Source organism: Podarcis muralis, chromosome 1, assembly GCF_964188315.1.
Source record: "Podarcis muralis chromosome 1, rPodMur119.hap1.1, whole genome shotgun sequence".
In the NCBI taxonomy this organism is placed as follows: Eukaryota; Metazoa; Chordata; class Lepidosauria; order Squamata; family Lacertidae; genus Podarcis; species Podarcis muralis.
Window position 1 is genome coordinate 130,047,623 of NC_135655.1, and position 26,922 is coordinate 130,074,544.

Consider the following 26,922-nt stretch of genomic DNA (forward strand, 5'->3'; position numbering starts at 1 on the left):
ATGCAAAAGATTCAGGAAGACTTGCAGGATTCAAGCGCATCCCAGGGAGCTTCTGCTGTGCTGCAGGTAAGACCTTGTGCCAGGCAGAGGTCTGAGTCAGCTCTTTCCCAGCCAGAGGATAATCGACCCAACGAGACAGTGACACAGCAGAAATAAATGGGTAAATATAGACTTCTAAACTTTAAAGCTTAGTGTCTTCCAAATAGTTGGTTGCTTTCTTCAGTTTAATAGGAAAAGGCATCATTTCCCAGCAGGAAACTAAAGCAGGGCTGGAAAATGCGGAGATACCTCACAAAAGGCTGGTAAAAGAGTATTTCCTCTCTGTGTTTCCTTATTTTTCATGTTTAAACCTTCCATCTAGCCAAGGACCCTTAAGGTCAGGTGGGTGAGGCTCAGGTTGGTCCTATAGTAAAGGTTAAATTGAAAAGGGACTCTCGCTGCACTGAGAAGGCGTAGTTCGTAAATATAAAAATGGTTAGTCTTCCGAAGATAGTTTGCTTCGTTTTCTGTTAATGCAAAACATACATTCTAAAATTAATAAAATTTGTTGTTGTTGTTGTTTAGTCGTGTCATCTGAACTAGCCAGATGTTCAACTGATAATCACACTCAGTCTGTCATCTGAAAAATAAGACTTGAGAGTTGTCTGGCCCCAAAATGGCACCTTCTTGTTGTTGTTTAGTCGTTTAGTCGTGTCCGACTCTTCGTGACCCCATAGACCAGAGCACGCCAGGCACTCCTGTCTTCCACTGCCTCCCGCAGTTTGGTCAAACTCATGCTGGTAGTTTCGAGAACACTGTCCCACCATCTCGTCCTCTGTCGTCCCCTTCTCCTTGTGCCCTCCATCTTTCCCAGCATCAGGGTCTTTTCCAGGGAGTCTTCTCTTCTCATGAGGTGGCCAAAGTATTGGAGCCTCAGCTTCAGGATCTGTCCTTCCAGTGAGCACTCAGGGCTGATTTCCTTCAGAATGGATAGGTTTGATCTTCTTGCAGTCCATGGGACTCTCAAGAGTCTCCTCCAGCACCATAATTCAAAAGCATCAATTCTTCGGCGAAATACCCTTTATAATATTTCAGAAGGGCAATTTCTGCTATCTGAAGTGCAGTGTTTGGTGTGCTTTTGCAGTTAGTTCTGAACAAAATGATTAAGCTGCCTCCTTATTTTTACGCATATAAAGCTAGTTTTAGTATTAAACAAACAAACAAAATCCCATTTGAACCATGATTTACTTCTGAGTAAGACATGGGCTATTAAAGGTTCCTGATACCTTACATGACATGCTGCCATACCCTCCAACATTTCTCCAATGAAAACAGGGACGTCTCATTCCATAATGATAATTTTACTATTTATACCCCACACATCTTACTGGGTTGCCACTGCCATTCTGGGCAGCTTCCAACATATATAAAAGCATAATGAAACATTAAACATTAAAAAAACACCTTCCATATACCGGATTGCCTTCAGACAGTTCATGGGTCAAATACCCTCTAACATTTCTCCAAGGAAAATAGGAACATCCTAAGGAAAAGTGGGACATTCTGGGGTCAAATCAGAAACCAGGACAGCTTCTCTAAATCAGGGACGCCCCTGGAAAATAGGGACATTGGGAGGGTCTGTGCTGCTACAAATACATATGGTATCAACCAGTGCTTTTTTTCTTAAAAAATGTTTAGGGGTACTCTCATTTTGACTCAAGAAAATCACCATTTTATAGTTCAAATTGGGAAAAATAAATACAGTAAATGGACAAAAGTACAAAGATTCACAAAATGTTTAGGGGTATGCGTCCCCCCAGAAAAGAAGCACTGGTATCAACTCCTGGGTACATTCTTAAGAAAGGAAGTTTTATATTAATCATTGTTTCAGTGTGTTTGTTCACAGTTTTCCACCCTCTTTGGCGACTCTCACATGTCCGCCACAGATTGGTGGGTTAGAGGTGGGAGGAAGTAGACAAATAGGTACCGCTCCGGCGAGAAGGTAAATAGCATTTCCGTGCTCTGCTCTGGTTCACCAGAAGCGGCTTAGTCATGCTGGCTACATCACCTGTAGGGAGCTGTACGCCGGCTCCCTCGGCCAATAAAGCGAGATGAGTGCCGCAACGCCAGAGTCGTCCGCGACTGGACTTAACGGTTAGGGGTCCCTTTACCTCTAAAGTCAACCTGGTTGGAACTAAATAATGCTTACATGTGGGATGAGGTGTGGGGCGAACTTTGATTGATTGGGGGGGTGATCTCCCATACCACCTCATTCCACATTGTCCAGACAACCCCAAACTCTCTGGGGAGGCTTTCTGGGGGGTACAGGAGGAGGCAGAGGAAACAGGAAACTTTCCTCCCACAAATTTCCTCAAATTAACTCATTTTCTCATTCAAGCCGATGCATACAGGACAGACATTGATTTTGCTTAAGTGCCTTGAATAGAGCAGTGTTTCCCAACCGGTGTTCCGCGGCACACTAGTGTGCCGCCGGACGTTGCCTAGTGTGCCGTGGGAGGGAGGCGGGCGAGTCGGGCTAATCCTCCGGCCCCGCTCCCCCGGGGAACGTGCCCCGTCATCCGCTTCTGCCTTGCTCCCTGTGACAGGAATTCCCCAAACTGCATCAGCATCTGCCGCTTGCCCAGCAGCCCCGGCGCTGCCTTGCGCCCGGCGCCCCCGCCATCCTCGGCGCAGGGAGCGAGGGGCGCGCAGGCAGGCACTGCCCGGCGGAGCGACGGCTCCTTCCGAGCGGCTGGCAGTGTCTGGGCATGACTGGCCTCCCGCCTGGTCCCGCGGCGGCTGCAGATGCGGCCGAAGCAGCGCAGGGAAGGAGACGCCCGGCCGCCCAGCCCCGCCCCGCACGCTCCCACTCTCTCTCGGCGGCCGGGGAGCGGGGCCAAAGCGGGCCCCCACCTGAGTGGCGGCTGCGTGAGCCAATAGGCGAGCTGGGGCAGAGGGGGAGGCGGGGCTCCAGAGAACAAAGGAGGGAGGGGGCACCCGGGAGAAGGGGGCAGGGCGGGAGGAGCGGGGAGCGCGGCGCTGCGCCCGGGACGCCCCAGTTCCGCCGGGTTAGAAGCCGGCGGCCTACCTCTGCTGGCCGTGGAAGGCAGCGGGGTCTGGGTCGCGCCCCGAGAGTGGCGGGGTCCGCGCACAGCCTGCCCTCCAGGCTGGGAAGTGGCTCCTAGGCTCCGCCTGAAGCCACGCAGAGCCCGCAAGGCGCCCTCGGCGCAACTTGGCCGGGGCAAAAGGCGAAGCTCTGGAGGGAAAGGCGGCCGGATTCCCCTCCTCGGCGGGTCCGGTGGTCTCCCGCCTCCTCTGAGGAAGGGTCTCTTCTTCAGCTTTTCTGATCCTTCGTGGCCCCGTTGGGAGAAGCCGAAATAAATAATGGCCGTGCCATTAAAGTTCTCTCTTTTATAAAAGGGATCCTAATAGAATCGTAGAGTTGGAAGGGATCCCCAGGGCTATCCAGTACTGTACAACCCCTGCAGTGCAGGAATCTCAGCCATAGCATCCATGGCAGACAGACATCCCACCTCTGCTTAAAAACCTCCAAGAAGGGAAAAACCTCCCGAGGGAGACCATTCCCCTGTTGAACAGCCCTTACCAGCAGAAAGTTCTTTCCCATGTTTAGTCAAAATCTTTATCGTAACGTGAATCCACTGGTTCGAGTCCTACCTTCTCTACCTTCTATGCTGTTACTATTTTTTTATTTTTTTTTACATAAGTAAAAAGTGACCTTTCCCCATCTGGCATGGTGGTGTGCCTCGAGATTTTTTTCATGAAACAAGTGTACCTTTGCCCAAAAAAGGTTGGGAAACACTGGAATAGAGAACCAGCTGGCTTTGCCTTGCATACAACGTTTTATTCTCCCTGTTTCTCTAGCGTCTTCTAGAAGAAGATGGAGCTTTAAGCCTCTGTTCCTTTAAATAAAAAAAATGTAACCAGGCGGTGGTGGAAATCCTAGTTACAGTGGGCATTTTTGAGCTAAGCAGAGTTTGTGTGCTTAGCTTTGGATGAAAGAAGCAGCTATTGTTCGGAGTCATTGTGGGAGAAGCTTGAGCAGGGGGCGGCTGCATCCGCAAGTGCCAGCCAGATCTATTTATTATTGAGTAACTAACAGGCTGTGCTTCGGGGCAGCAAAAGCTCACCATTTATCAAGCCAATCAATTAGGACTGTATCAGAAAGGAAATGGCCACTTCCAGGTGGAAGCATTTTCAGGTCCATGAAGTCAGCAAGTGAACTGTACTCAAGTGTGTGTGTGTGTGTGTGTGTGTGTGTGTGTGAGAAAGAGAGAGAAAGAGAAAGAGAGGGAGAGAAGTCTAAGAAGCAGACTGAAATCTAGCAGCACGCCATGGGCTTCTAGCAAAGGGTCGTGGGAAAGATGGCCAAAATCTCACTTCAGCCACAAACAGGTGACAAGCCAGCCATCTGCGATACACAGGAAATGATACTTGGCTTCTTTAAAGGGCTGCTGCAAGGATTGCGGAACTTACAGAATAAAGGGGGGGAAACAACACTAGGCGACCCACCTGGACCCCCAGCCTCCTACGCCTGGAGTAGAAGCATACTGCAATTCTCTTTGCACATGAAAGAACTAGAAACTCGGTTCTTTTGTGGTGTGAGATTCTAGTTTTTTGCTGTTTGCCGTATAATCTCGGTTGTGCAGATTCCTAGACCGCCTCTCTGCAGTCTGGATGATTACAGGTTATGGGTCGATTTATTCGTCATGCTAATTGGGTGGAAGCTCAAATTCCTCGCTGCCACCAGAAACATAGGTGCATTTATTTCTTATCCGAAGTACCAATTGTGCAACTTTGTTGGGCTCTCGTCTGCAACTCCAGCCCCTCCCATTGCACATATATGCTTCAGCAGACAGACACACACATGATGCAATCCAAGCTGGAAATTAATCAGGACCCCCAGGGAAAAGGTGGGTGACTCATGCATTTGAGGACTTTTGTCTCCACAGATCTCTAAAGGGTTCAGAATGGAATGATGCCCTGGCGTTGCGATGCTACCTGGGGAATAACTCAAAAAGGGGATGAACGGCTTCCATGTTGCAATAGCTAATATTGTTCCCACCTCCACTTTCAGGATTAGGAAGATTGTTTACGTCACGACTGGGTTTCAGTTGCTGGTTTCTTACTGTTCCGCAGCGTGTTTGTTTGATTAATTCCACTTAAGAATTGCTTCCAATACGACATCTCAAGAGGGATTTCATGGGAAGCAATTGGTAAATGGAATCAAATCGGCAACCAGCAACTGAGATAAGACTGGAAGCAGACCTGTAGCTAGGGTGATCTTGCACCCCTGACAGAACTGTCCAGATCACGCCCCCTAGCCATGGACAAATTAGCTCTTCTTTCCGCCTCTCCTCCAACCCTCCACCCATTCAATTCACCCTCTATTTAAAACCATTTCTTATGAGGCAATAATCAATATTTTTATTTATGGACATATTTACGGACATATTTTTTAGGCCAATTTTGCGCCCCCCCTTGCCTGCGCCCCTGGCGGTTGCCCACCTCGCCACCCCCTACCTATGGCCCTGACTGGGAGAAGGGTGTTTCTGAGTCAAAACAAAACAAGGATACAGTCAAATCTCTGATGTTGAGCATCATACATTCTGGAAGCCTGTTCAGCTTCTGAAATGTTCAGCAACCGAGGCACGGCTTCCGATTGGTTGCAGCAGCTTCCAGCACTCAAGCAGAAGGCGTGTCGGACATTCAGCTTCCGAAAAAACGTTTGAAAACTGGAGCATTTACTTCCGGGTTTTCGGTGTAAGGGAGTCGAAATGTTCTAAAACGGAGGCGTTTGGTAGCCAAGGTTTGACTGTACTTCAGTAAGAGGCCAGTTTGCATAACTGGTAGTAGTGGTTGCTGTCGCATTTCAGACTTGACGGCCTGAGAAAATATACAGTAACCGTGAGAGTGGGCAACCTTGTCTGGTTCCCTCAGCAGTAATGCATTTTTCTAATAAAAAACCCTTTTACTATCATGTTTGCAAATTGCTCTGCATATAATGCCTTTATTCCTGTCACAAATTTTTCCCTGAACCCCATTATATCCAATAATATATTTTGTTTTTTTAAACAACCCTTCTGCCGCTTGGCAAATTGTCATGTGGTTCAGGCATTTCCCCTGAAAGTGGTGGTGACAGCGACTGTTTGCAATGGCAGGATGAAACTCCCTTTCTATACAGTGAGCCACCGGATAAAAACAATGGGTTATCATGGAGGTGGAGAACCTCTGACCCAGAGAGTAAATGTGTCACCTCCTGAAATCTCTGTGTGGCCCCTGACACTGTCCAAAGTCTGTATCCAACACTGATCCTGCGCCCTGAGAGTTTTCCCTGTCTGGAATGCTTCATTGAACTGTGACAATGCTTCTTGCTGGATAGACTATCTGTTTAGCTATCTGGATAGACTATCTGGATAGCTATCTGTTTTTGCAATAAATCCTCCTTTTTAATTAGCTACACTTACTGTGTTATCAAGCTGGGAACCTGGACTCCTGACAGTCATTCTAGGATGGAGAACCATAGGCCAAGGAGTTAGTTAGTTAGTTGGGTGAGTGAGTTGGGCAGAAGCTTTGGTGTTCTACTTTTACTCCTGCCTCTATTTTTCTGAAGGCTCGGGGTGTCCGAATTGAATCAAAACCCACCGCACCGAGGTGAGCATTAGTCAACATTCCCTGAGCAGCCATTTTGTTAGGAAGTTGGATTTGTGGCTTCATTTTCCTCCCAGATTTCCCATGCATTGCTAGCAATTCTAGGCCGCCCGGCATCCCTCTCCCACCCCTGTATCTCCATCTACCTCGTGGGCTCAAAAAGCACCCGCATTGATCTGAGCTGAGCCCTGCTAACTGTCTTTCAAAGGGTGACTGCAAAAGCTATTAAAGGGTAACCAGAGAGCTCTTGTAGCTGAGAGGGAGGAAGTTCATGTTTCCTTGTTTGCTTGTTAGAGACTGAGCTTCGGTCACCTCCGATCTGTTAGGGCCATTTAGAAAACATCCTCTGCGGCTGTGGATTCAGAGGAGTTCTCAAATTGTTCCCTATCAACAATGACACGTCCCCTCCACTTCCTGGAGTTCTGTGAGGGGACAAAAAACCCACAATCGAATATCCACAGTGGATCAAGTGAAAAATGGGTGGAATGGATGTGGTTTCTGTCACAGGGGTGCCGGCATAGTTCATAGGCTTCTTTCCAGAACAGTGAGCAAGTCACAGGACAATTTGAGAGCAGATCTACACTATAAATTTACAGCACACCCAATTCACATTTAAAGCACACGAATCCCAGGAACCAGTGCTATTTTTCTAGAAAAAGAGGTGCTGGAACTCACCAAGAACACTTCTCTTGTTCTCTTAGAATGGCAATGGCGCCCACCTGAGAGGCACTGAGTCCCAGTGAATTGCGACTGAAAAAAAGCCCTGCCGTGAACTGTAGTTTAATAAGGATGCTGGAGCCTGTAGGTCTGTGAGGGGAAGACTAGAGTTTCCAGGATTCTTTAGGGGGAGTCATGTGCTTTAAGCAAGTGTTTAAATGTACGGTATAGTAACTCTGAGACAGAATCTGTACGGTATATTCTATACACACACACACACACACATCCTGACGACTTCATTAACAGAATTTATCATTTCTGAACAATGAGGATAACGTAATAGTCAAACAAAAATAAAACATTAATTGAGGAAACGGGGGACATGGCTTAAAGTGTTGTGACCTGGAAATCAAATATCCTGATCAAATGTTCTCTTGCTTTTTTTCTTTTCCCTCCCATTGATCCTTTGCCAGCTGAAATAAGGAGTGCAAGTCATTACTCCATTGTTGAATGGAAGGTGACCATGAGTGTGCCTGGGACCAAGAACCCAAAGTTCATGGTCCTTTGGTAAATTGCAAATATCAAGGATTTAATTTAGTAAAATATGCATGCCTTTGAAATGCAGCAAGGTTTCCAAAAACAAGTTAATAATTCCCAAGGCTCCATCCCCCAAGGGGTAGCCCCACATCATGCGGGTATGAGACCTGAGTTGTAACCCATGTCAGGAACACCTCAAGGACTGAGATCATTTGTGATGTCCAATATGCCAGAGGTTTCCAACCTTTTGGGGTCTACGGCTCCCTTGACCAACTACATTCTTTCTGCAGCACCCCTGTGGGGCTCAGGAGCCCCCAGTTATGTCACCCCTTGCCTGCAGAGCCGGCAGTCCCTCACCCCTTTTCGAACACCCTCCCTGGTGGAGTGTTCCCTCGGCCTCCTCTCTTCTTCCCTCTCCTTGGGAGTCCTCCGGGCAGCTGCTGCTGCCCCTGGTCTCTGAGCTGCTCCCCACCTGCCCCAAAGAGAGGTGCCTCTTCACACTGCCCCGCAGAGGCCTGGAAAGCACCCCCTGCCCAGCCCCAGAGGCACCATTCCCCTGTGGAGCTTGTAGCCAGGGCTGCTGCAACAAACAGCCACACAAGCCTTTGGAAGGCAGAGATGCAAGAGACCGGAAGGAAGAGGGACAGAGGTCAGTGTTGTCTGCAGCACCCCTGAGCATCATTCAAGGCACCCCCGGGTGCCACGGCACACTGGTTGAAAACCACTGCAATGAGCCCCTTGTTTTTGTTGGATGAGACACATTGTCAGGTTAAAGGGGAGGACCTTTCAGTCGACGAGAGTGCTTTGGACAAACGCATGACTGGTGCTAACCATTTCTGTTATTTTGAATTATTATGACTTTATGGAATTGTATTAATTGTTTTGATGAATCTGTTGTTGTTTGCTTTTGTTATACGCTACTATGTTTGATTATAGTGGTGGCAGTATTTATTTTCTAATGCTATTGTGAGCCACTTTGAGCTCAACATTTGCTGCTGGAATAGCAGAATACAACCGTTACATCTAATCAGATCATAGCACTGTTTGGGTTGAAGAATCCATATACAGTGGTACCTCGGGTTACATGCGCTTCAGGTTACATACACTTCAGGTTACAGACTTCGCTAACCCAGAAATTTTACCTCGGGTTAAGAACTTTGCTTCAGGATGAGAACAGAAATCATGCTCCGACGGCACAGCGGCAGCAGGAGGTCCCATTAGCTAAAGTGGTACCTCAGGTTAAGAACAGTTTCAGGTTAAGAACAGAGCTCCAGAACGAATTATGTTCTTAACCCGAGGTACCACTGTATTCTTTGATCTGGTTCATGCACTGCCTTGGACCACTTTTTAATTTTATTTTGGGTTGCCCTATACCTGGTTTATGGGACACGGGTGGCGCTGTGGTGTAAACCACTGAGCCTTGGGTTGCCGATCGGAAGGTCGGTGGTTCGAACCCCTGCGACGGGGTGAGCTCCCATTGCTCAGTCCCAGCTCCTGCCAACCTAGCAGTTCAAAAGCACGTCAAAGTGCAAATAGATAAATAGGTACCGCTCCGGCGGGAAGGTAAACGGCGTTTCCGTGCGCTGCTCTGGTTTCGCCAGAAGCAGCTTAGTCATGCTGGCCACATGACCCGGAAAAACTGTCTGCGGATAAACATCGGCTTCCTCGGCCAGTAAAGTGAGATGAGCGGCGCAACCCAAGTTGTTCGCAACTGGACTTAATTGTCAGGGGTCCTTTACCTTTACCTTTATACCTGGTTTACACTACTTTCTATTCTCAATCATGGAGAGGCTTATTATTTATACCTGTTCCCATGCACGTGAGTAGATGGACCTCTGAATATTCACTATCTCGGAAATATATTTGGATTCCAGATATTGTGATCCCGCCTTCTGTCCAAGGGGATCAAGGTGCTTTCCTTCCTCCCAACTATGTTGTGATTGGTTCAAAGTCACAGAAGAAGCTTCATAGCCGAGTAGAGATTTAAACACTGGTCTCCCTGCTTATAGCTCTTTGCATGATATAGCTAGTAGATTTCTGGATTTGGGCTGGCAGGGGTCTAGATTCCAGTCCCTGCTCAGTTGTGTCGTTCTCTTGGTGCCCCTGTGCAAGTTTCTCCATCTCTCAGCCTAGCCTGCTTTACAGGGTTGTTGTGAAGATAAGACGTGCTCATCCCTGTGCCCACTGGGAAGAAGGGCAGGATGTGGAGGCAAACAGAGAAGGAAGTAAATGTCAAATTGCATGTGTGAATGGATGACTCCAGGGAGTGAACCAAGCAACACAACTGTCATCACGGGGCTGCTTCAATCTGTTCACACATTAAGAATGAGCCGTTCGGGGGGGGGGGAGTGGAGAAAGCAGCAAAGAACTGATAAATGAATGACTTTCTTTGTCCCAAGCATTAATTATGAAACTAAGTGCTGTGGTCCGTATGTGTGATGAATTCAAAAACAATCCAATGAAGAGCGAGCGAAGAGGCCAGAGTGGTCATGATTTCCCCATCAATCAGAAGATCAATCTGATAATTTCTGCGCAGTCCACATTATTGTGCTATTAAGGTGCTATTAGGGCAAGCTGCAGAGCTGAGCACGGCCAGTTCGGTGGGTTAATATTAGCAGGCTTGGAAAGCCTTTAACAAGCTACAATCCTTCACTGGCCTTTTAAAGGGCCTTGTGTGCCCCTTAAAAAGCAGCCCTTGCTTCAGCCGATACAGCTTTGAAACCTTGACCTATTGCTTTGCTACCGCAGGTGCTTTTGGTCCAAAATTAATCACAGCTGGGGCTCAATCAATCTGCTGGATCAATAGAAGCCATTTAGGCTGCTCCTTCCTGGGGGCTACCCCTAGGGAATGCGGAGGGACCTTTGACCTATATTATGGGGCTTCTCGTGATGGAAAGCATGAGAGATCCAATAAGAAGGTTTCAGCTAGTAACTCATTGCTTGTGGTGGGAGCATCTTCATATGACCCCTGATTGAGCCCTAAATCTACCAGTGGAAAACGGACCCCATCCATTTCACCTGGTGCAGTTCGGTTCTCATTAAGTTCCGGTTACTGGCAGAAGATAAGCAGAAGAGGTCTTCCTGCGCGTACAAGCATCTGGTCATGAAAAATAATAATGCAGACGTCCTATTCCATCATAATAATTTTACTATGTATACCCTGCCCATCTGACTGGGTTGCCCCAGCCACTCTGGGCAGCTTCTAACTATATATATAAATTAAACATTTAAAAACTTCCCTATACTGGGCTGCCTTCAGATGGATTGGGGGTTGGGTAACTCCATGCCCACCAACATTTTTCCAGTGAAAATAGGGACATCCTTAGGAAAAGCGGGACATTCCGGGATCAATTCAGGAACCAGAATGGCTTCTCTAAATCAGGGACACTCCTGGAAAATAGGAACACTTGGAAGGTCTGCAATCAGAGAAACGTTGCTGATATCTCCCCCCAAACCTGAAGCCAACCTTGACTGTGAACTTGGCACGAGTAGATGCAAATATATTATTATTATTATTCATCCCATGTTGGACTCCGTTTTTATCCAATGCCTGAAAACATTCCCGATTCCACCTCTTAATATTTGGACTGAGTTCTAAAGCATTGCTTGGCCTCTTCTGGACACCTCAACCCCACTGGGCATCCCTGGACTGGAACAACCCCAGAGATTCTTGGTGTTGTCAGAGGACCACAACACCTCCCACCTAGGGAGGTGGGAAAGGAGACATGGTGTAACGTTGGAAAGTGTCGATCATTTCTTCTACCTGGGCAGTTATCTTTCCACAAGGACCGACATTGATGCCAAAATCCAGCATTGCCTGAGCTCTGTGAGTGCAGCTTTCTCCCAATTGAGGTGTTTGAGGACCGGGACATTCTCAGGGAAACCAAAATGCTCGTTTACAAAGCTATTGCACTACCAACCTTATTGTATGCTTGTGAAGCATGGACCACTTATAAACGCCATCTCCAACTCCTTGAAAGATTCCATCAACGGTGTCTCCAAAAAAAATTACACATCACTTGGGAAGACAGGCGAACTAATGCCAGTGTACTGGAAGAAGCAAAAGATCACCAGTGTTGAAGCAATGATTCTTCAACATCAACATCGTTATACTGGTCATGTTGTTGGGATGCCTGATTATCGTCTTCCAAAGCAACTACTCTATTCCAAACTTTAAAATGGAAAGCGTAATGCTGGTGGTCAACAAAAGAGGTTTAAAGACTCTCTCAAGGCAAATATTAAAAAATGTAGTATAAACACCGACAACTGGGAAACACTGGCCTGCGAGTGCTCCAATTGGAGAACAACCTTTTCCAAAGGTGCAATGGACTTTGAAGATGCTTGAACTCAAGATGAAAGGGAGAAACATGCTAAGAGGAAGGCACGTTTGGCAAATCCTCACCATGATCAACTCCCATCTGGAAATCCATGTCCCCGCTGTGGAAGGACGTATGGATCCAGAATTGGCCTCCACAGTCACTTACAGACTCACTGTTAAGACCGTGTTCATGGAAGATGATCTTACTTGGCTACAAGTGATCGCCCAAGAAGAAGACAGACTTTTCCGACTGGTGAAGTGGGAAAAGAGTAATGAATGCCAATTGGAAATTCTAGAGTAATTGCACTGTGGTTCTGAAATGGAGGCAAAGGGGTTAACAGCAAACCTTGGATTTACCGGTAAGTAAAAGGGCTATTTTCACTTGCATTTTATTTGATTTAAAAGGAAAGCCCTTGGTTCCTTCTATTCAGGAGCAGAAGATGAAAGATGACATACAGGGTCTTCTCCACCTAAGTCTTACTCAGAGTAGACCCACTGAAATCAAGTCAGCTCTTTTTAATGGGTTTGCTCAATGACTAATATTGGATATCATTACATTTTGTCCCCATCATTCTCAGGCATCTGCTGTAACTTGGTGCAGCCAATTTCTCTTGCAACCCGATTCATAAAGGGTTGAAGGGGCTTTTTCCAACACGGTTGTGCCCTGGAGATGTTAATTAATTGCAGAACTTTTCGATTGCTAATCTTCCTTTCCCTCTGCTTTTAAAACACAGTTCAGCTTTTTAGGATGCAGGCCCAGTCCCGACGGGATGTGAGCTTTCTTAACTGTACATACATGGTAAATAATTGATACCTGCCATATGTTACTAATCTTCTGCCCCTCCTTCCTTTGGCTCCCCTTGGATGTCCATTTCTTTCTTTTCTACTTTAACCTAACCACCATTTTTCTTTCCTTTATCAATCGTGCCCTTTTCTTATTGGTTTAGTCCGCAGTCACCTCCGGTCCTTTTTTCCTCGCAAGGCTGGATCCTGATTTCATTAGCTCCTGAGTTCAATGAGGCTGTCGCTGATTTTATTCAAGTAGAAATGGGATTAGACTCTCACTCTGCAGGTGAGCTCCTGGATATTTTAAATCGTGGGTGAGTCTGAGGCTTACTTTAATGAAACAGGATTTTAGCAGCCTCTATCAAATATTTTTTCTCCATTAGGGCTGCCTCATACACAGCAAGTTTCAATATGGATATCACTTTCGTGTAGGGAAAAGGCACACACCACATGAGTTTCACTCCTGCATTCAGAAGCGACGGGAAACAATGCTGGTTTATTTGCATTTTAGTTTTCGGGGGGGGGTTGCTGTTTCCATGGTGATTTAGGATTAAATCTGATTATTGATCGCATAGTTTGCTCTCAACCTGTTGAAATCCACCTCGAGGGGGTGTAAAAAAATAAATCTATAATTATCTTATATAAGTAATATTTCTGTTCAGATTTATTGCTTAAAACCATTGGTCATCACAATACAAACCAAGGGAAATGCATACCGAATGAGATGAGAAATAGAACAGAATTAAGGACAAATCAATTAATTTAGTTTTAAGCCTGGCAGTCGCTCCAATAAATTGATTAAAAATACGAGATTCACACATGACACTGCATCAGAATGCGTATGTTTTCTCCCTCTTCCTCCATCAACCTATGTATTCCGATGTAGGAAAACAGGTGAGCTGACCGAAGGAATGAAGATAGCAATGTAAACATTTTCACTTTCTTAATCCAACAGTTCTATTGGTTGAAATGGGTGAATTTTAGATAAAACCAAAGCAATTCACTCAAAGGTTTCAAAGCTGCGGAAAAAGAGGGGCAGAGAGAGAATATTGGCTATCAAACAAAGGCCCCACCTGCCCTATGCATTAAAATCTGTATCGTATCACTTTAAACAATCATGGCTTCCCCCTAAAGAATCCTGGGAGCTGTAGTTTGTTAAAGGAGTCACTTGGAGTCTACTATTCCCCTCACAGAGCTACAATATTCAGAGTGCCCTAGGAGGAGGGCTTGATTGTTAAACCACTCTGTTGTCCATTGTGTCATGTTGTACCCAAATGAAAAATAAAGGAATATGTTGGATCATCATCAGAAGGCTGGATGTTCTGCTTAGTAAGTGAATTTCAGCTAAGAGTTTTAATAATGTCAGATGCTCCACTAAAATCAGTGGAAGATCCTGATGTATCCTTTGGTTCCGTTATATTTCATGCCTCTCTTGTAACAACAGCGGGTTTCAGGAAAGCACCACATGGGACTGAGTTATAAAGGGAAGATGAATCATCAGAGACTAGCAGGGTGCCTAAAAATGCAAGAATAAGGAGATGTGAGAAAACACACATATGTGTGAATCACAGAAGGGCAGAGCCTTTAATTTTCTGGATGGAGGTAAGCCCTCACTCCAGGCTCATCATGTGTGTGTAGGTGTTAGATGCTGAATGTGGATTTAGATCTTTTAAAAACCAACTCATGTTGTAATGTTGTAGGCCAGTTTATTAAGGTTTATTTGGAATCAGCATACTGCGAATGGACCACAACGTACAAAAATGGATTCGAACAAAAATCTGAGCTTTGTCACAGAAGCCTGAAAATCCCAAGTTTTAAATTTTTAGAAGGAATGTGTTTGGAGACCTCGTGGTAGTAGATAAGAGCCAGAAATAGGGTAATTTCTGCTAAATTGCACACAAGCATGAGTTTTGGCATAATAATGCAAAGTTGTTATCCATTTGTTGTGATCGTACCAGGGCTTCTTCCATACTAGTCATTTAGTCTGGAACTGAATTCTTCATTTGCTCAGATTATATGGACAATCCAGATGTTATAATTACCACCCATTCAATTCCAATGTTCCCCTTCATTTAAAAAAAACTAATGTATGACTTTAAATACAATTGCAACAATGGCCTGCCCAATGTTGGTTAGCAAAATTCTCCTGAGACTCTTCAGGGCTATAGTCCCTTTAATTAGTAGCTTTGTCCTTGCCTCTTTCTATGAGAGTGCTTCATTTTTGTTTCCTACTCAGTCCTGTGGCAATGATATCCCTGAATTGCCCTTAATGAGTTCCTGTTCCCTGAGGGGGGAGGTGTTAATTACTGCTTTCCTCTTTGCAGCTAGAGCAATTGTTCATTAATTTTATTTTTAATTAGTGCCAGTTTGCCATTTTACTTCCTTTTGTCTGCCCTAGGCCTACTGACAATATTATAATCCATATATTTTTTTACTTATTTATTTGTTGAATTAGTATATTACTTTTCATCTGAAGAACACAGCGTGGTAAACAACATAAAAATACAAAATGAGAACCCAAAATACGTAGCAAAAAGAAGAACGGAACAAAAAAAAAATCAATAGCCCCACTAGATTGATGTGGACTCTTAATATGGTAACAGAAGATTGAGTGTCTCTAACCCACTGGTTCCCAGGGTATAGCTAGCTGTAATAATAATAATAATAATAATAATAATTTTATACCCCACCCATCCTGATGCTGCAATATAATATAATATAATATAATATAATATAATATAATAATAATAAAATATAATATATATTTTATTATATATATATATATATATATATATATATATATATATATATAAGTGCATGTTTTTTTAAAAATGTAAATAGTAGGTGAAAGGGAACCCAAACAACATTAGAACTTTACGGACCAGAGAGGGACCAGAAATACACCCATAGACGCCCAACTGTTGTTTGCATCAGGAAAGCAACCTGTATTAGTACTAATGAGGAGTTTCGCTCCATTTACAAATTGTTGTTGTTTAGTCGTTTAGTCGTGTCCGACTCTTCATGACCCCATGGACCAGAGCACGCCAGGCACTCCTGTCTTCCACTGCCTCTCGCAGTTTGGTCAGACTCATGTTTGTAGCTTCAAGAACACTGTCCAACCATCTCATCCTCTGTCGTCCCCTTCTCCTTGTGCCCTCCATCTTTCCCAGCATCAGGGTCTTCTCCAGGGAGTCTTCTCCTCTCATGAGGTGGCCAAAGTACTGGAGCCTCAGCTTCAGGATCTGTCCTTCCAGTGAGCACTCAGGGCTGATTTCCTTCAGAATGGAGAGGTTTGATCTTCTTGCAGTCCATGGGACTCTCAAGAGTCTCCTCCAGCACCATAATTCACAAGCATCAATTCTTCGGCGATCAGCCTTCTTTATGGTTGAAATATACTCAGAGTCGCAAAGTGATTTCATGCTCTTTATTCAGCTCATAGTGGTGAGGAGGAATGAATGCAAGTCCCCTCAAAGTATCTGCTTTATATACATTATTTACACAATGGGCTGCACATGATTGGCTAATTCCGGAATTCTACTGTAAGCCAATCAGGTTGTGGATTCACTTCTATCTGGAGCATGATTGGGTAGTTCCTGCCAACCAATCATACTGCTGCATTGTTCTAGGACCAATCAGACTGCTGCATTCTGAATCCTATTGTTCTAGGACCAATCAGACTGCTGCCTTTTGGATCCTATTGTTCTAGGACCATTCAGACTGCTGCAGTTTGGATCCTATTCAACTCAGTACATAACAATGGTCCAATTTACAAATAGCAACTTTGGATTTTGGGCTGGCAGGTGGTAGTTTTGATCAAGCTATTCGGATCGGGCTTGCTATCCTTTTACTTGCCATTTTCTATCATTTCCCCAGCTCTAAAATATCTGTCCCCTGCCTTTCTTACCTGGGATGCCCAGAACTGCTTACATTATTCTAAAGGTAGTTAAAAACCATAGATTTATACCAGGTGTAGGGAACCTGTGGCCCTCCTGGTGTGGTTGGATTCCAGCTGCCATCAATCATAGCCAGCAGGGCATCAGGGATGGCAGGAGTTGCAATCCAACCCGGAAGGCAGTGATATCCCCACCCTTGATTTCTAGAATGGCAGATATCGTATCTGCCATCTTATTTCCAATCCAAATTATTCTCAGCACCGAATTTTCCTTTCCCCCTCCCATAGTGCACAAGATTTAGTCATGGAAAGTGCTAGTTTGTGAATTACAGAAAAAGCTGCTCCTGTTTCACAAGTCTTCCCCCTTTCCCACCCTTGGAGGTATATGCGATCTGCCAGAGCTCTAATTAATACTTGGGAATAACCCACATGAATTCTCATCGATATATTTTGGATATCCTCTTTATCAGCTTCTTGGAGATGCTCTGGGGCATCGCATTGTGAAGCACGCAGATTCCATTATGTGCCTCTGTGTCTCTGTACTACACGGCCCGGTTTTATCACCCTTTCCCCTTAATTAACAAGTGGAGATAAGGAAATGTGATTCTGCGACATGAAGATAGCAGGCGTGTCCATGGAGGAGAACATGCCGCTTTGTGTCTTTGGAAGGTTTCTACAGGAGACACCCGGAAAATAGTAAAAGGCTTCGACAGATTCCCCTTGAGCTGACCTTTTGTGGACTGCCCTCCCTGCAATACTGAACCATCAGTCATACTTGGCCAGCGAAGTGTCAATAATTGAATAACAGTGTGACAAGCAAGGGAAAGATCTCTAGATAAACGCTCAGTTCTATCTGCACCAGTATATACACGTTGGGTCTCAATGTTCCATCTCCAAAGAACTCGGTTCAGAGAAGGCATTGAGTCAGAAATGCATTGAGTCAGTTTTGTTTTCCCTGAGTCTTCTTGACTCTGTCCTTTAGAGGCCACTTGTTCTCCTCAGAGGACCTGTCTCTCAATATGATGGAGAGCTCCACCTTAGCACAAGCTCTGAACCTAATCCTGAAAGGTGTAACAAGTACAAATGTGTTTTATACACACACAGAGAGAGCACGCATTTTTGAACTGCTTTAAGAATGTGAGAGAACACTGGCATTCTGCACTAGAGCTTAAATTTGTATCTCTTTCTAAAAGTCTAATTCTTAATGACGACCATTATGGTTTCTCCCCCCCCCCCCACTGTTCTCCAAATCTGGTCCCAGGCTTCTATCTTGGTAAACAAGGTAAAGGGACCCCTGACCATTAGGTCCAGTCGTGCCCAACTCTGGGATTGCGGCGCTCATCTCACTTTATTGCTGAGGGAGCCAGCATTTGTCCGCAGACAGCTTCCGGGTCATGTGGCCAGCATGACTAAGCCGCTTCTGGCGAACCAGAGCAGAGCACAGAAATGCCATTTACCTTCCCGCCGGAGCGGTACCTATTTATCTACTTGCACTTTTGACGTGCTTTCGAACTGCTAGGTTGGCAGGAGCAGGGACCGAGCAACGGGAGCTGACCCTGTCGCGGGGATTCGAACCGCCGACCTTCTGATCAGCAAGTCCTAGGCTCTGTGGTTTAACCCACAGCGCCACTCGCGTCCCTTGTTTTCCGCGTCTTTGGTAAACAAAAAGCAGGGATATTTCTATCAAGGCTGTGTTCCACATGTGAGAATTCAAAATGGTGTGTTTTCTTTTGCTTCCTGGTTTCCCATTTGCTAGTTTATTGACATCTACCCTTTAATTGTTATTTTTTAAGGGAATTCGAGAAGCGCCCTACCTTCCCCCATTGTCAGGTGCGTGTGCAGGAGCCAGGTCCTGTGACCAATAGGACTGTGCAGGACTGGGGCCTTCCTAAGTTTCTTCTGAAGAGGCAAGGCGCAGCCTCACAGGTGAGGCCGATTGGTAACTCACAGCACCTGGTGGCAAGAGCTGGGAAGAGAGATAAGGTCAGCATTTCCCTTCGGCTCTTTGCCACAGAAACACACTTCCTGCCTTGCTGCGTTTGGCTTCTTGTTTCCTGATCCTTGAACCTCGGCTTCTTGACTCCTTGCTTCTTGATCCTTGGACCCCTGACTTCGTGACTCCTTGCTTCCTGACCCTCAGACCCTTGGCGTCTTGTCTCCCTGCTCTCTGACCCTCGGACTTTTGGCTCCTGAATCCTGGCTTCTGGACCCCCGTTCCTGCTCCCACCCTGCCATCTTGCCCCCAGTCCTGACATCCCCATAGGCGCCGACTCCATGGGGCCTGAGGGGGCCCGAGCCCCCTCAAAAATTTTATTGGGGGGGCAGAGCCCCCCCAATAATTTAAGAAAATTATTGGGCGCGCGCAGCGGAAACGTCCTCCGCCGGTGACGTCACCCGGGCCTTGCGGAAAAGGCGCTGCAGAAGGGTGAGTGGCGAGGGCGGGACGGGGCCGCGCGCTCCTTTCCTCGGCTGCCCTCGTCGCGCGCCTTGGCTCCCGCGGCCGGCAAGGGGAGCCCGGGCCGCGCGCGGCTGCTGCTGCCGCCGCCGCCTCTCCTGGGGGCGCCGCCTCCCCGGGCAGGAACGCTGCGGGTGCGCAAGGGAGGAGGGCGGCCCCCGGGGGCTGGGAGAGCCGTGCTGCCGTGGCCGAGAGGGCTGCTCTGCCGGGCGCCGCTGACATTGGAACTTAGAAAACTTCCCAGGGCAGGACCCCGGTATGGGCCCCCCCAATATTTTTTATAAGTCGGCGCCCCTGGACATCCCCTGCCAGGACTTTGATCGCCCATGAACTGGACCGTGACACCCAGGCTGTAGGTCCTGCTAAGCATTCAGTAAGCTGGTCAATGAAAACCTCCAGTGACCTTTTCAACGTTTCTACAGGTATTTTGTGGCAGTAATGGCTATATTTTCAACTCCAGATAATGGAGAGTCATTTGTGGCCAACGGTCAGGGATGATGGGAGTTGTAGTCTTGCAACCACACCTGGAGGTCTGCAAGTTCCCCACACCTGCACGTAACCAGATGCAACAGATGCATCTGGTTACCTGAAACCTCTGATTTTAATGGGTACAGCTTATTGTGTAGAACAGTGTTCCCCAACCTTGGGCCTCCAGCTGTTTTTGGACTACAATTCCCATCATCCTTGACCACTGGTCTTGCTAGCGAGGGATGATGGGAGTTGTAGTCCAAAAACAGCTGGAGGCCGAAGGTTGGGGAACACTGGTGTAGAAGCAAGGGATGTTGAATGGGATGTAGAAGTAAGGGAAGCGGGTGGCGCTGTGGGTTAAACCACAGAGCCTAGGACTTGCCAATCAGAAGGTTGGCGGTTCGAAGCCCCACAACGGGGTGAGCTCCCGTTGCTCAGTCCCTGCTCCTGCCAACCTAGCAGTTCGAAAGCACGTCAAAGTGCAAGTAGATAAATAGGTACTGCTCTGGCAGGAAGGTAAACGGCGTTTCCGTGGCTGCTCTGGTTCGCCAGAAGCGGCTTAGTCATGCTGGCCACATGACCTGGAAGCTGTACGCCGGCTCCCTCGGCCAATAAAGCGAGATGAGCGCCGCAACCCCAGAATCGGCCACGACTGGACCTAATGGTCAGGGGTCCCTTTACCTTTAAGGGATGTTGCATCTTCCGACATTCCCACTTCCACACGGCTATAAAAGGTCCAGGAATCCTGCCCTGCTTTGCATCTGGCAAGCCTTGGTTTCCTTCCTGGAGATGGCACTCAGATGGGCATCAAACTGCCCACCTGAAAGAAGCAGGCTATACTCTCCCCTGCCCACAATATTCAGCATATTAGACCTGCTACAGACACTCCCAGCTAAAGTTAAGGGTAAAATCAGGCATGTGAATGGGAGCATTCTGTAAGTAAATGTGAGGAGGAGGGGAACCACTGCAAAGGCATAACCCAACCTTATTTAAGCACTTTCACAGCCCATTGACTTTGCTGTGCACATGCTTAAATGTTTCCTGTTGCCACCAGACTGCTTTGCCTTGCCTGGATTGAGCTCAATTGTGTATATGAAAAGCCACGTAAATGCAGCCAAAGCTTTTTGCAAACACGAATGAATTCCCACGGTGACCCTATGGCATATGTAAATATTAATGTTAATCGCTAAGTCCAAGGACAATTGAGACCAGTCATGAGATGGTTCATTAAGTTCCTATTGTGTTTACATCTTCAAATGTCAATAAGCCAAAGATCTGGAACAATGCTAACCACATCAAATACCAGTCAGTATGTTTCAATTGACTATATAATGAATTCCTCAGATGAGCTACTATGCGCTTCTCAAGCAGTGCTGTTGTTAGAGCTGAGGGCAAACTATGCTGCTGTATTGGGCAATGCAAGCAAATCTTGGAAATTCAAAATGGTAGGGTATGATATTGGGAAGACAGCTTCCCTAGTATTCATACTGTTATAGGTGAGACACCAAGAAGCAATGCTGTTTACTTAAGAGTAGACCCCACCATGTACAACATGTTCACTCCCAGCCCCAGGCTAAGATGCATAGGAATGTACTGTATAATCTGGTGAGACAATCCTGTCCAAACATATCTGCCACTCCCTCTTTCTGGGCATTGTTGTTGTTGTTTAGTCGTTTAGTCGTGTCCGACTCTTCATGACCCCATGGACCAGAGCACGCCAGGCACTCCTGTCTTCCACTGCCTCCCGCAGTTTGGTCAAACTCATGCTGGTAGCTTTGAGAACGCTGTCCAACCATCTCGTCCTCTGTCGTCCCCTTCTCCTTGTGCCCTCCATCTTTCCCAACATCAGGGTCTTTTCCAGGGAGTGTTGTCTTCTCATGAGGTGGCCAAAGTATTGGAGCCTCAGCTTCAGGATCTGTCCTTCTAGTGAGCACTCAGGGCTGATTTCCTTCAGAATGGATAGGTTTGATCTTCTTGCAGTCCATGGGACTCTCAAGAGTCTCCTCCAGCACCATAATTCAAATTGTTGCCTTCAAAACAAAAGGTTGGAGAGAGATTTCAACCTAGTAGGAAAGCTTCTTCTCCCTCTCTCTTCCTCTTCCTCCTCCTCTCCATGCCTGGTGAAGTTATGACGGTGTAGAGACAACTGGACTATTGAATGGAACTGTCAAGAGTCCTCAAAAATGTGTACCTTCCTGTACCTTTAATAGCCAGTAGTTCATCTTTGGGGATCGTATTAGCTTCCTTCATGTGCTATAGTTCAGGGCAGTGGGAGCACATTGCTGGATTTCTGCAGGGAGAAGAAATCCTGCTTGCATGATGGGAACTCTATTCACATGTTATTTGCAAACGGTATTACAGCCTTCGGGGTCGCAACTCCTTCCTCAAAGTACTGTTTGTCGCACACAGTTGTCTGCAGAGGAACCCGAATGTACAAGCTGCTGCTCCAGGGTGGATTTGATTTAAATCAAATCGATTTAAGTCACGATTTAAATCACTAGTCAGCAAGACATGATTTAAATCACTAGTCAGTAAAACTTGATTTCAATCAATTTTTTTACAGAAAGACTCATTCTTGCTGGTATAATCTTTATATTTACAACCAGAGGAAGGTTTCATTTTTGGAATAATACATTTTCAGAGTAGTTTTTACAGTTATATCAAAAATTACTATTTGGTTATACTATTAGATATACATAGACAGATAATTATGAGATTATTGTAAGGTTTAATAAGTTAACTGTTTATATTGGGACAACTTTTCTGCTGTACTTTATTGGAAGGAGAAAAATAATCATTTCCTTAATAACAATTTAAACAATTTATTGGACTAAAGCAATAACATTAGAGCATATGTATCCAAGTTTGTTAACTGATGTGGTTAAACGTGTTTTGTTGTTGTTTTAAAAAAACAACTTTGAGTTTGAGCACACATGAAAAACTTTTTTAAAATCCTTATTTCCTGATGAATAGCCTTTGGAATATAATGTAACTTAAATAGAAAACTATCTTTAGAAAGATTTTTCCTCCAAAAGCGTTTTATTTTAAAAATCCAATTTAAATCAAGAAAATCTAATTTAAATTTTAAAAAATCCTATTTTTTAATTTTTTAAAAAAATAATTGAATTTTATCTACCCTGTGCTGCTCATGTGAGGGGACTCTGCGTGATTGGGGCATATTATAGAGTAGGCCTTCTAACCAGATGGATCCTGTTTGGGTTCTGAAGACAACCACACACAACACACGGCTGTTGCTAGAAGAATACATGATGTCGACGGTGAGGCTCAAGCTCCACTCTGGAGCAGAAACAGGGCAAGGGACATAGCAGGCAGGTCCAGTTGTCACCACCTGATTTCAGGGGCAAAGGACAGCAATGTCCTGGGACTTAAAATTTACAGCATGCTGTGCGTTGAAGGAGAACCATATGAAAATGATGTATCGGTGGTATTTAACACCTATAAAATTATAGCAAAGATGTATAGAACTGTTTCAAATGTATGTTGGAAATGTAAGGAGAAGGAAGGCACTTTCTACCATATGTGGTGGACGTGCAAGATAACAAAAGCATTCTGGGAAATGATTTATAATGAGTTGGAAAAAAATCTTTAAAATAACGTTTGTGGGAAAAACAGAGGGTTTTTTATTAGCAATTTTAGGTACAGAGATACCAAAGGAGCAGAAACGATTATTTATGTACGCAATGACAGCAGCGTGGATACTACTGGCCCAGAAATGGAAAGAAGATAAAGTCCTGACCAGAGATGAAGGGCTGATGAAGATGGACTATGCCGAAACGGCGAAAACAACTGGGAAAATTAGAAACCAGGAAGAGAAGAACTTTAAGAAGGAATGGGGAAAATTTACAACGTATTTAAGAGAACACTGTAAACAACATAAAAACTTTGGCAGGGTTTGAGTAACGCTTGTAATGTACTAAAAATTATGGTAAAAATGGATTATTTGAGAAAAAATGAGGAAATAAGTGAAGCATTGGGGGGTAATGATAAGAGTAAAGACACTCCTCCCTGCAAGAGAGGGGAGTGGTTGTGGGCGGGAGCCGAGCACTGCCCCTAGCAGGGGGCGTTAGCCCCCTGCCTCCATCTCACCTGGCTTGCACCCACGCCCCTCGGCAGGCATCCAACCAGGTGCCTGAGAGGGGGCGTGTTCAGCAGCCTTTTGCTGCGGCGCCAGCCTCTCCCCGGCCTCATTCTTCGTCGTCTCGCCGCGATCATTCAGGATTAGTGCCGCAACTACAGCCGCCCACTTGGGTCTGCCTGCGGATAAAATTAAAGAAATGGGCCGGTGGAAATCCAACGCTTATAAAAGTTACATTCGCTAGAATGCGCTCTGCTATATTACGCCTACTTACCGGTTTTCTCTGTCCTTTCATCCTCAGCTGTGCTCAGGAGAAGTGTGTGGATTTGCGGCCACAGTATAGTCCATTGGGCCCGTGCATGGGCAGTCAGCTGCGGCCTCGTGCCTAATCTTGGCTTACCACCTGGAGTTCGAGTTTCCTGGTTTTCGAGAAGAGGCATGCGTTGGGAAGAGCTTATGCCATTGCTGTGGGAGAAAGTAGCCACATTCGGCCCTCCCGACATCCTTGTCATTCAATTAGGGGAGAATGACCTTGCTAACAGAAGGAGTGTGGACTTGTTGTGGAACTTAAAAAGAGACTTGGATGCGTTTGCTGCTTTGTGTCCCAGAACGACGGTGTTCTGGTCCTCCTTCCTGAAGAGAATTTTTTGGCACGGTGCGCAGAGCTGTATGGCCATTGAAAAAACCAGGAAACTTGTAAATCGGGCAGTGGCCCGTTGGGTGCGCTTTATGTATGGCCGAGACATCTCTCATGACTGTATCCGGATTGGCGACCAAGCCTTGTACCGGAATGATGGGGTTCATCTTTCAGACCAAGGGAATGACATTTGGTTAACTAGCATCAGCAGCAGCATCAGGGATTGGTTACAGCCGTGAGGGTATTGGCGGCGAGCCTTTTGGCTCGGGTGGCGGCTAGGCATTGGAATAATGTGTTGTGGTGTGTCGAAGAGCTAGGTGTGGCCATCGCCTATGCCTTCAATTTTTGGGTATTCCGTTAAAGGAATCTGGCGGTCGTGTATTCTGTCCGATGCCTGCTTGGCGGGAGGCCATGGCACGACCCTCGGTGACATCAGGGGAGAGCCTATAGTTGGATTGGCATCAACAGGCTCCACCTACTGGTGAATAAACCCCCCTTGTTTCAGACTCACCCCTCTCTGAGGGGGTGGAGTCAGCTGACGTAATCCAATGCCTAAGACAATACCTTTTCACTTGCTGTAATCAATAAAGTTGTGGCCTTTTCTTGCCCATTAACCTTATATAACGTGTCCTTGTGTATTCTTTCCACATCGCGGGGGTCGGGTCCTTGAACCACAACCATGGAAGTGAGGGGGCAGTCAAAGAATTCAGGGAATCCTAAATGAAGATGTTGGTGTTTAATGTTTGAATTTAAATCTGCGATGTAAAACTCAATAAAAAAGATTTTTATTTTTTTTTAAAGACAGCAAAGTCCTTGAATGGGCTTTTTACACATGAATGGACCCTTCTCTCCTTTTTCTTCTCCGCATCTTTTCATCAAAGGGCTTCTACTATACTCAGCTCTTTGGGTTTAAGCCAAAGAGGCAAGTAATTAGGGGGGGGGAACCCCAGGCAAATTCTGCTAGAAACCTCGCAGAAATGAAAGGAGCTTGAACGCAGAGTTGTGCCGAAGCTGTGAACACGAGAAGTTTGAGGTATCTTACACGCTTCCGAACCCATCAGTCTAATACAGTGGGCTGCTCCCTTGTCACTGCAGAGGAGTTCAGAGTGGATATTTATGACTCCTTGATACGTTTAATCTTTTGTTGTTATGCTTTTTAATTAATACAAAATTGCTTTAAAAAGAAACTGGTAATTAATCATAATCTTAAGCAATTAAGAGGAAATAATCCTACTTTGTTCGAGCCATAATGAGCGAGGAGTCATTTGGAGGTGATTATATGGATAATCCAATTGGATTTATTCCAGGGTAAGACTGTAGCTCCCATTCATTAGGCCAATTATGTTAGTGTGCTGTAGAATTTTCACCTCATAAGTTTAAATATAATAGTAACATTGATTGTGTGAGCTAATGCGGAAGGAGATCTTCAGCTGGTGCCAGGACTGATTTTCTGCCCTATATAGACATCAGCACACAGTTTGCCATTCCAATAGTAACTACATCATGAGACAAAATGTCAATAAATTCAGTATGCTTTGTGGAAGGAAGGAGGGAAGGGGAAGGGGAAAGAAGAAAAGCCATGATTTTGAATTATTTCAAAATTTCAGGATACAAGCATTTTGCAGTCTTTATCTCACCCTAACACCAAGCTCTGATCAGAAACATTTATTTGATTGAACATCCAACTTTTCAGGATAAGGATCCCAACAAGATGTTGCACAAATCATTAATAAAAACATGCAGAATCTATAATTGAAAATCTACCGTTGCACTCCCTTTAAAACAAGCAGCAAATATATTAGGATGTCGAGAACAATTAAAAAAGAATTAATAAGAAGTGTGTCGTAACCCTGACCCCTGTGTAAGTCTAATATGCTATACCTGGACTGACAAAAAGTGCCATGGCACATTTCTGGCGGGGGTGGGGGGGAGGACATTATTTATGAAGTGTTAAAGCTTTTGTGTTAATTTACAGTTACATTTAATTTGCAGTATACTTGATAAAATGAAATCATACCTTGCAAATCACTCACTGCTTTGTTCGCTGCCACTTGTTATATAAATGAAGAAAAGATTTAGATCTTCCCTTTTGTCTCAAGGCAACATATAAAAAGTCGTAAAACATAAAATTCACGATTACCGAAAACCTCAGTAAGACACAGCAATTAAAAAATAAAAGCCAGAACAACATAGAAACATTACTGAGAGTATTAATTTTTTTTTTACAAAGGGGCTGTGCATACTTCACAGGGGATTTCATTTATTAAATATGGGGCAGTCACGGAAAAGGCCCTGTCCCTGGGACCTGCTCTTCTCTGCAGGTCAGAGAGCAGGGCTTCAGAAGCCGATAGTAGAGCCTGAGCAGGTTCATAACAGTGCAGGTAATGGTTTGTATAATTTAGTCACGAACGGCTCAGGGCTCTAAAGT

General features: G+C 45.5%; 1 protein-coding gene across 1 annotated transcript; it reads left to right on the forward strand.

Moving 5' to 3' along the window:
- On the forward strand, positions 1 to 24,733 carry LOC144326927 (uncharacterized). The gene is made up of 3 exons (XM_077924218.1): positions 1 to 66; positions 2,586 to 2,907; positions 24,159 to 24,733. Exons 1-3 carry the CDS (start codon positions 1 to 3, stop codon positions 24,731 to 24,733), a joined length of 963 nt encoding a protein of 320 aa, XP_077780344.1.
- The last annotated feature ends 2,189 nt before the right edge of the window (positions 24,734 to 26,922 follow it).

What these genes read in the sequence shown, in the direction of transcription:
- LOC144326927 (XM_077924218.1), top strand. Translation starts at nt 1, where the DNA reads ATGCAAAAGATTCAGGAAGACTTGCAGGATTCAAGCGCATCCCAGGGA. An exon ending in GAGCTTCTGCTGTGCTGCAG is followed by an intron (nt 67 to 2,585) that starts GTAAGACCTTGT and finishes TCCCTGTGACAG; the next exon opens with GAATTCCCCAAACTGCATCA. An exon ending in CCCACCTGAGTGGCGGCTGC is followed by an intron (nt 2,908 to 24,158) that starts GTGAGCCAATAG and finishes TTTCATCCTCAG; the next exon opens with CTGTGCTCAGGAGAAGTGTG.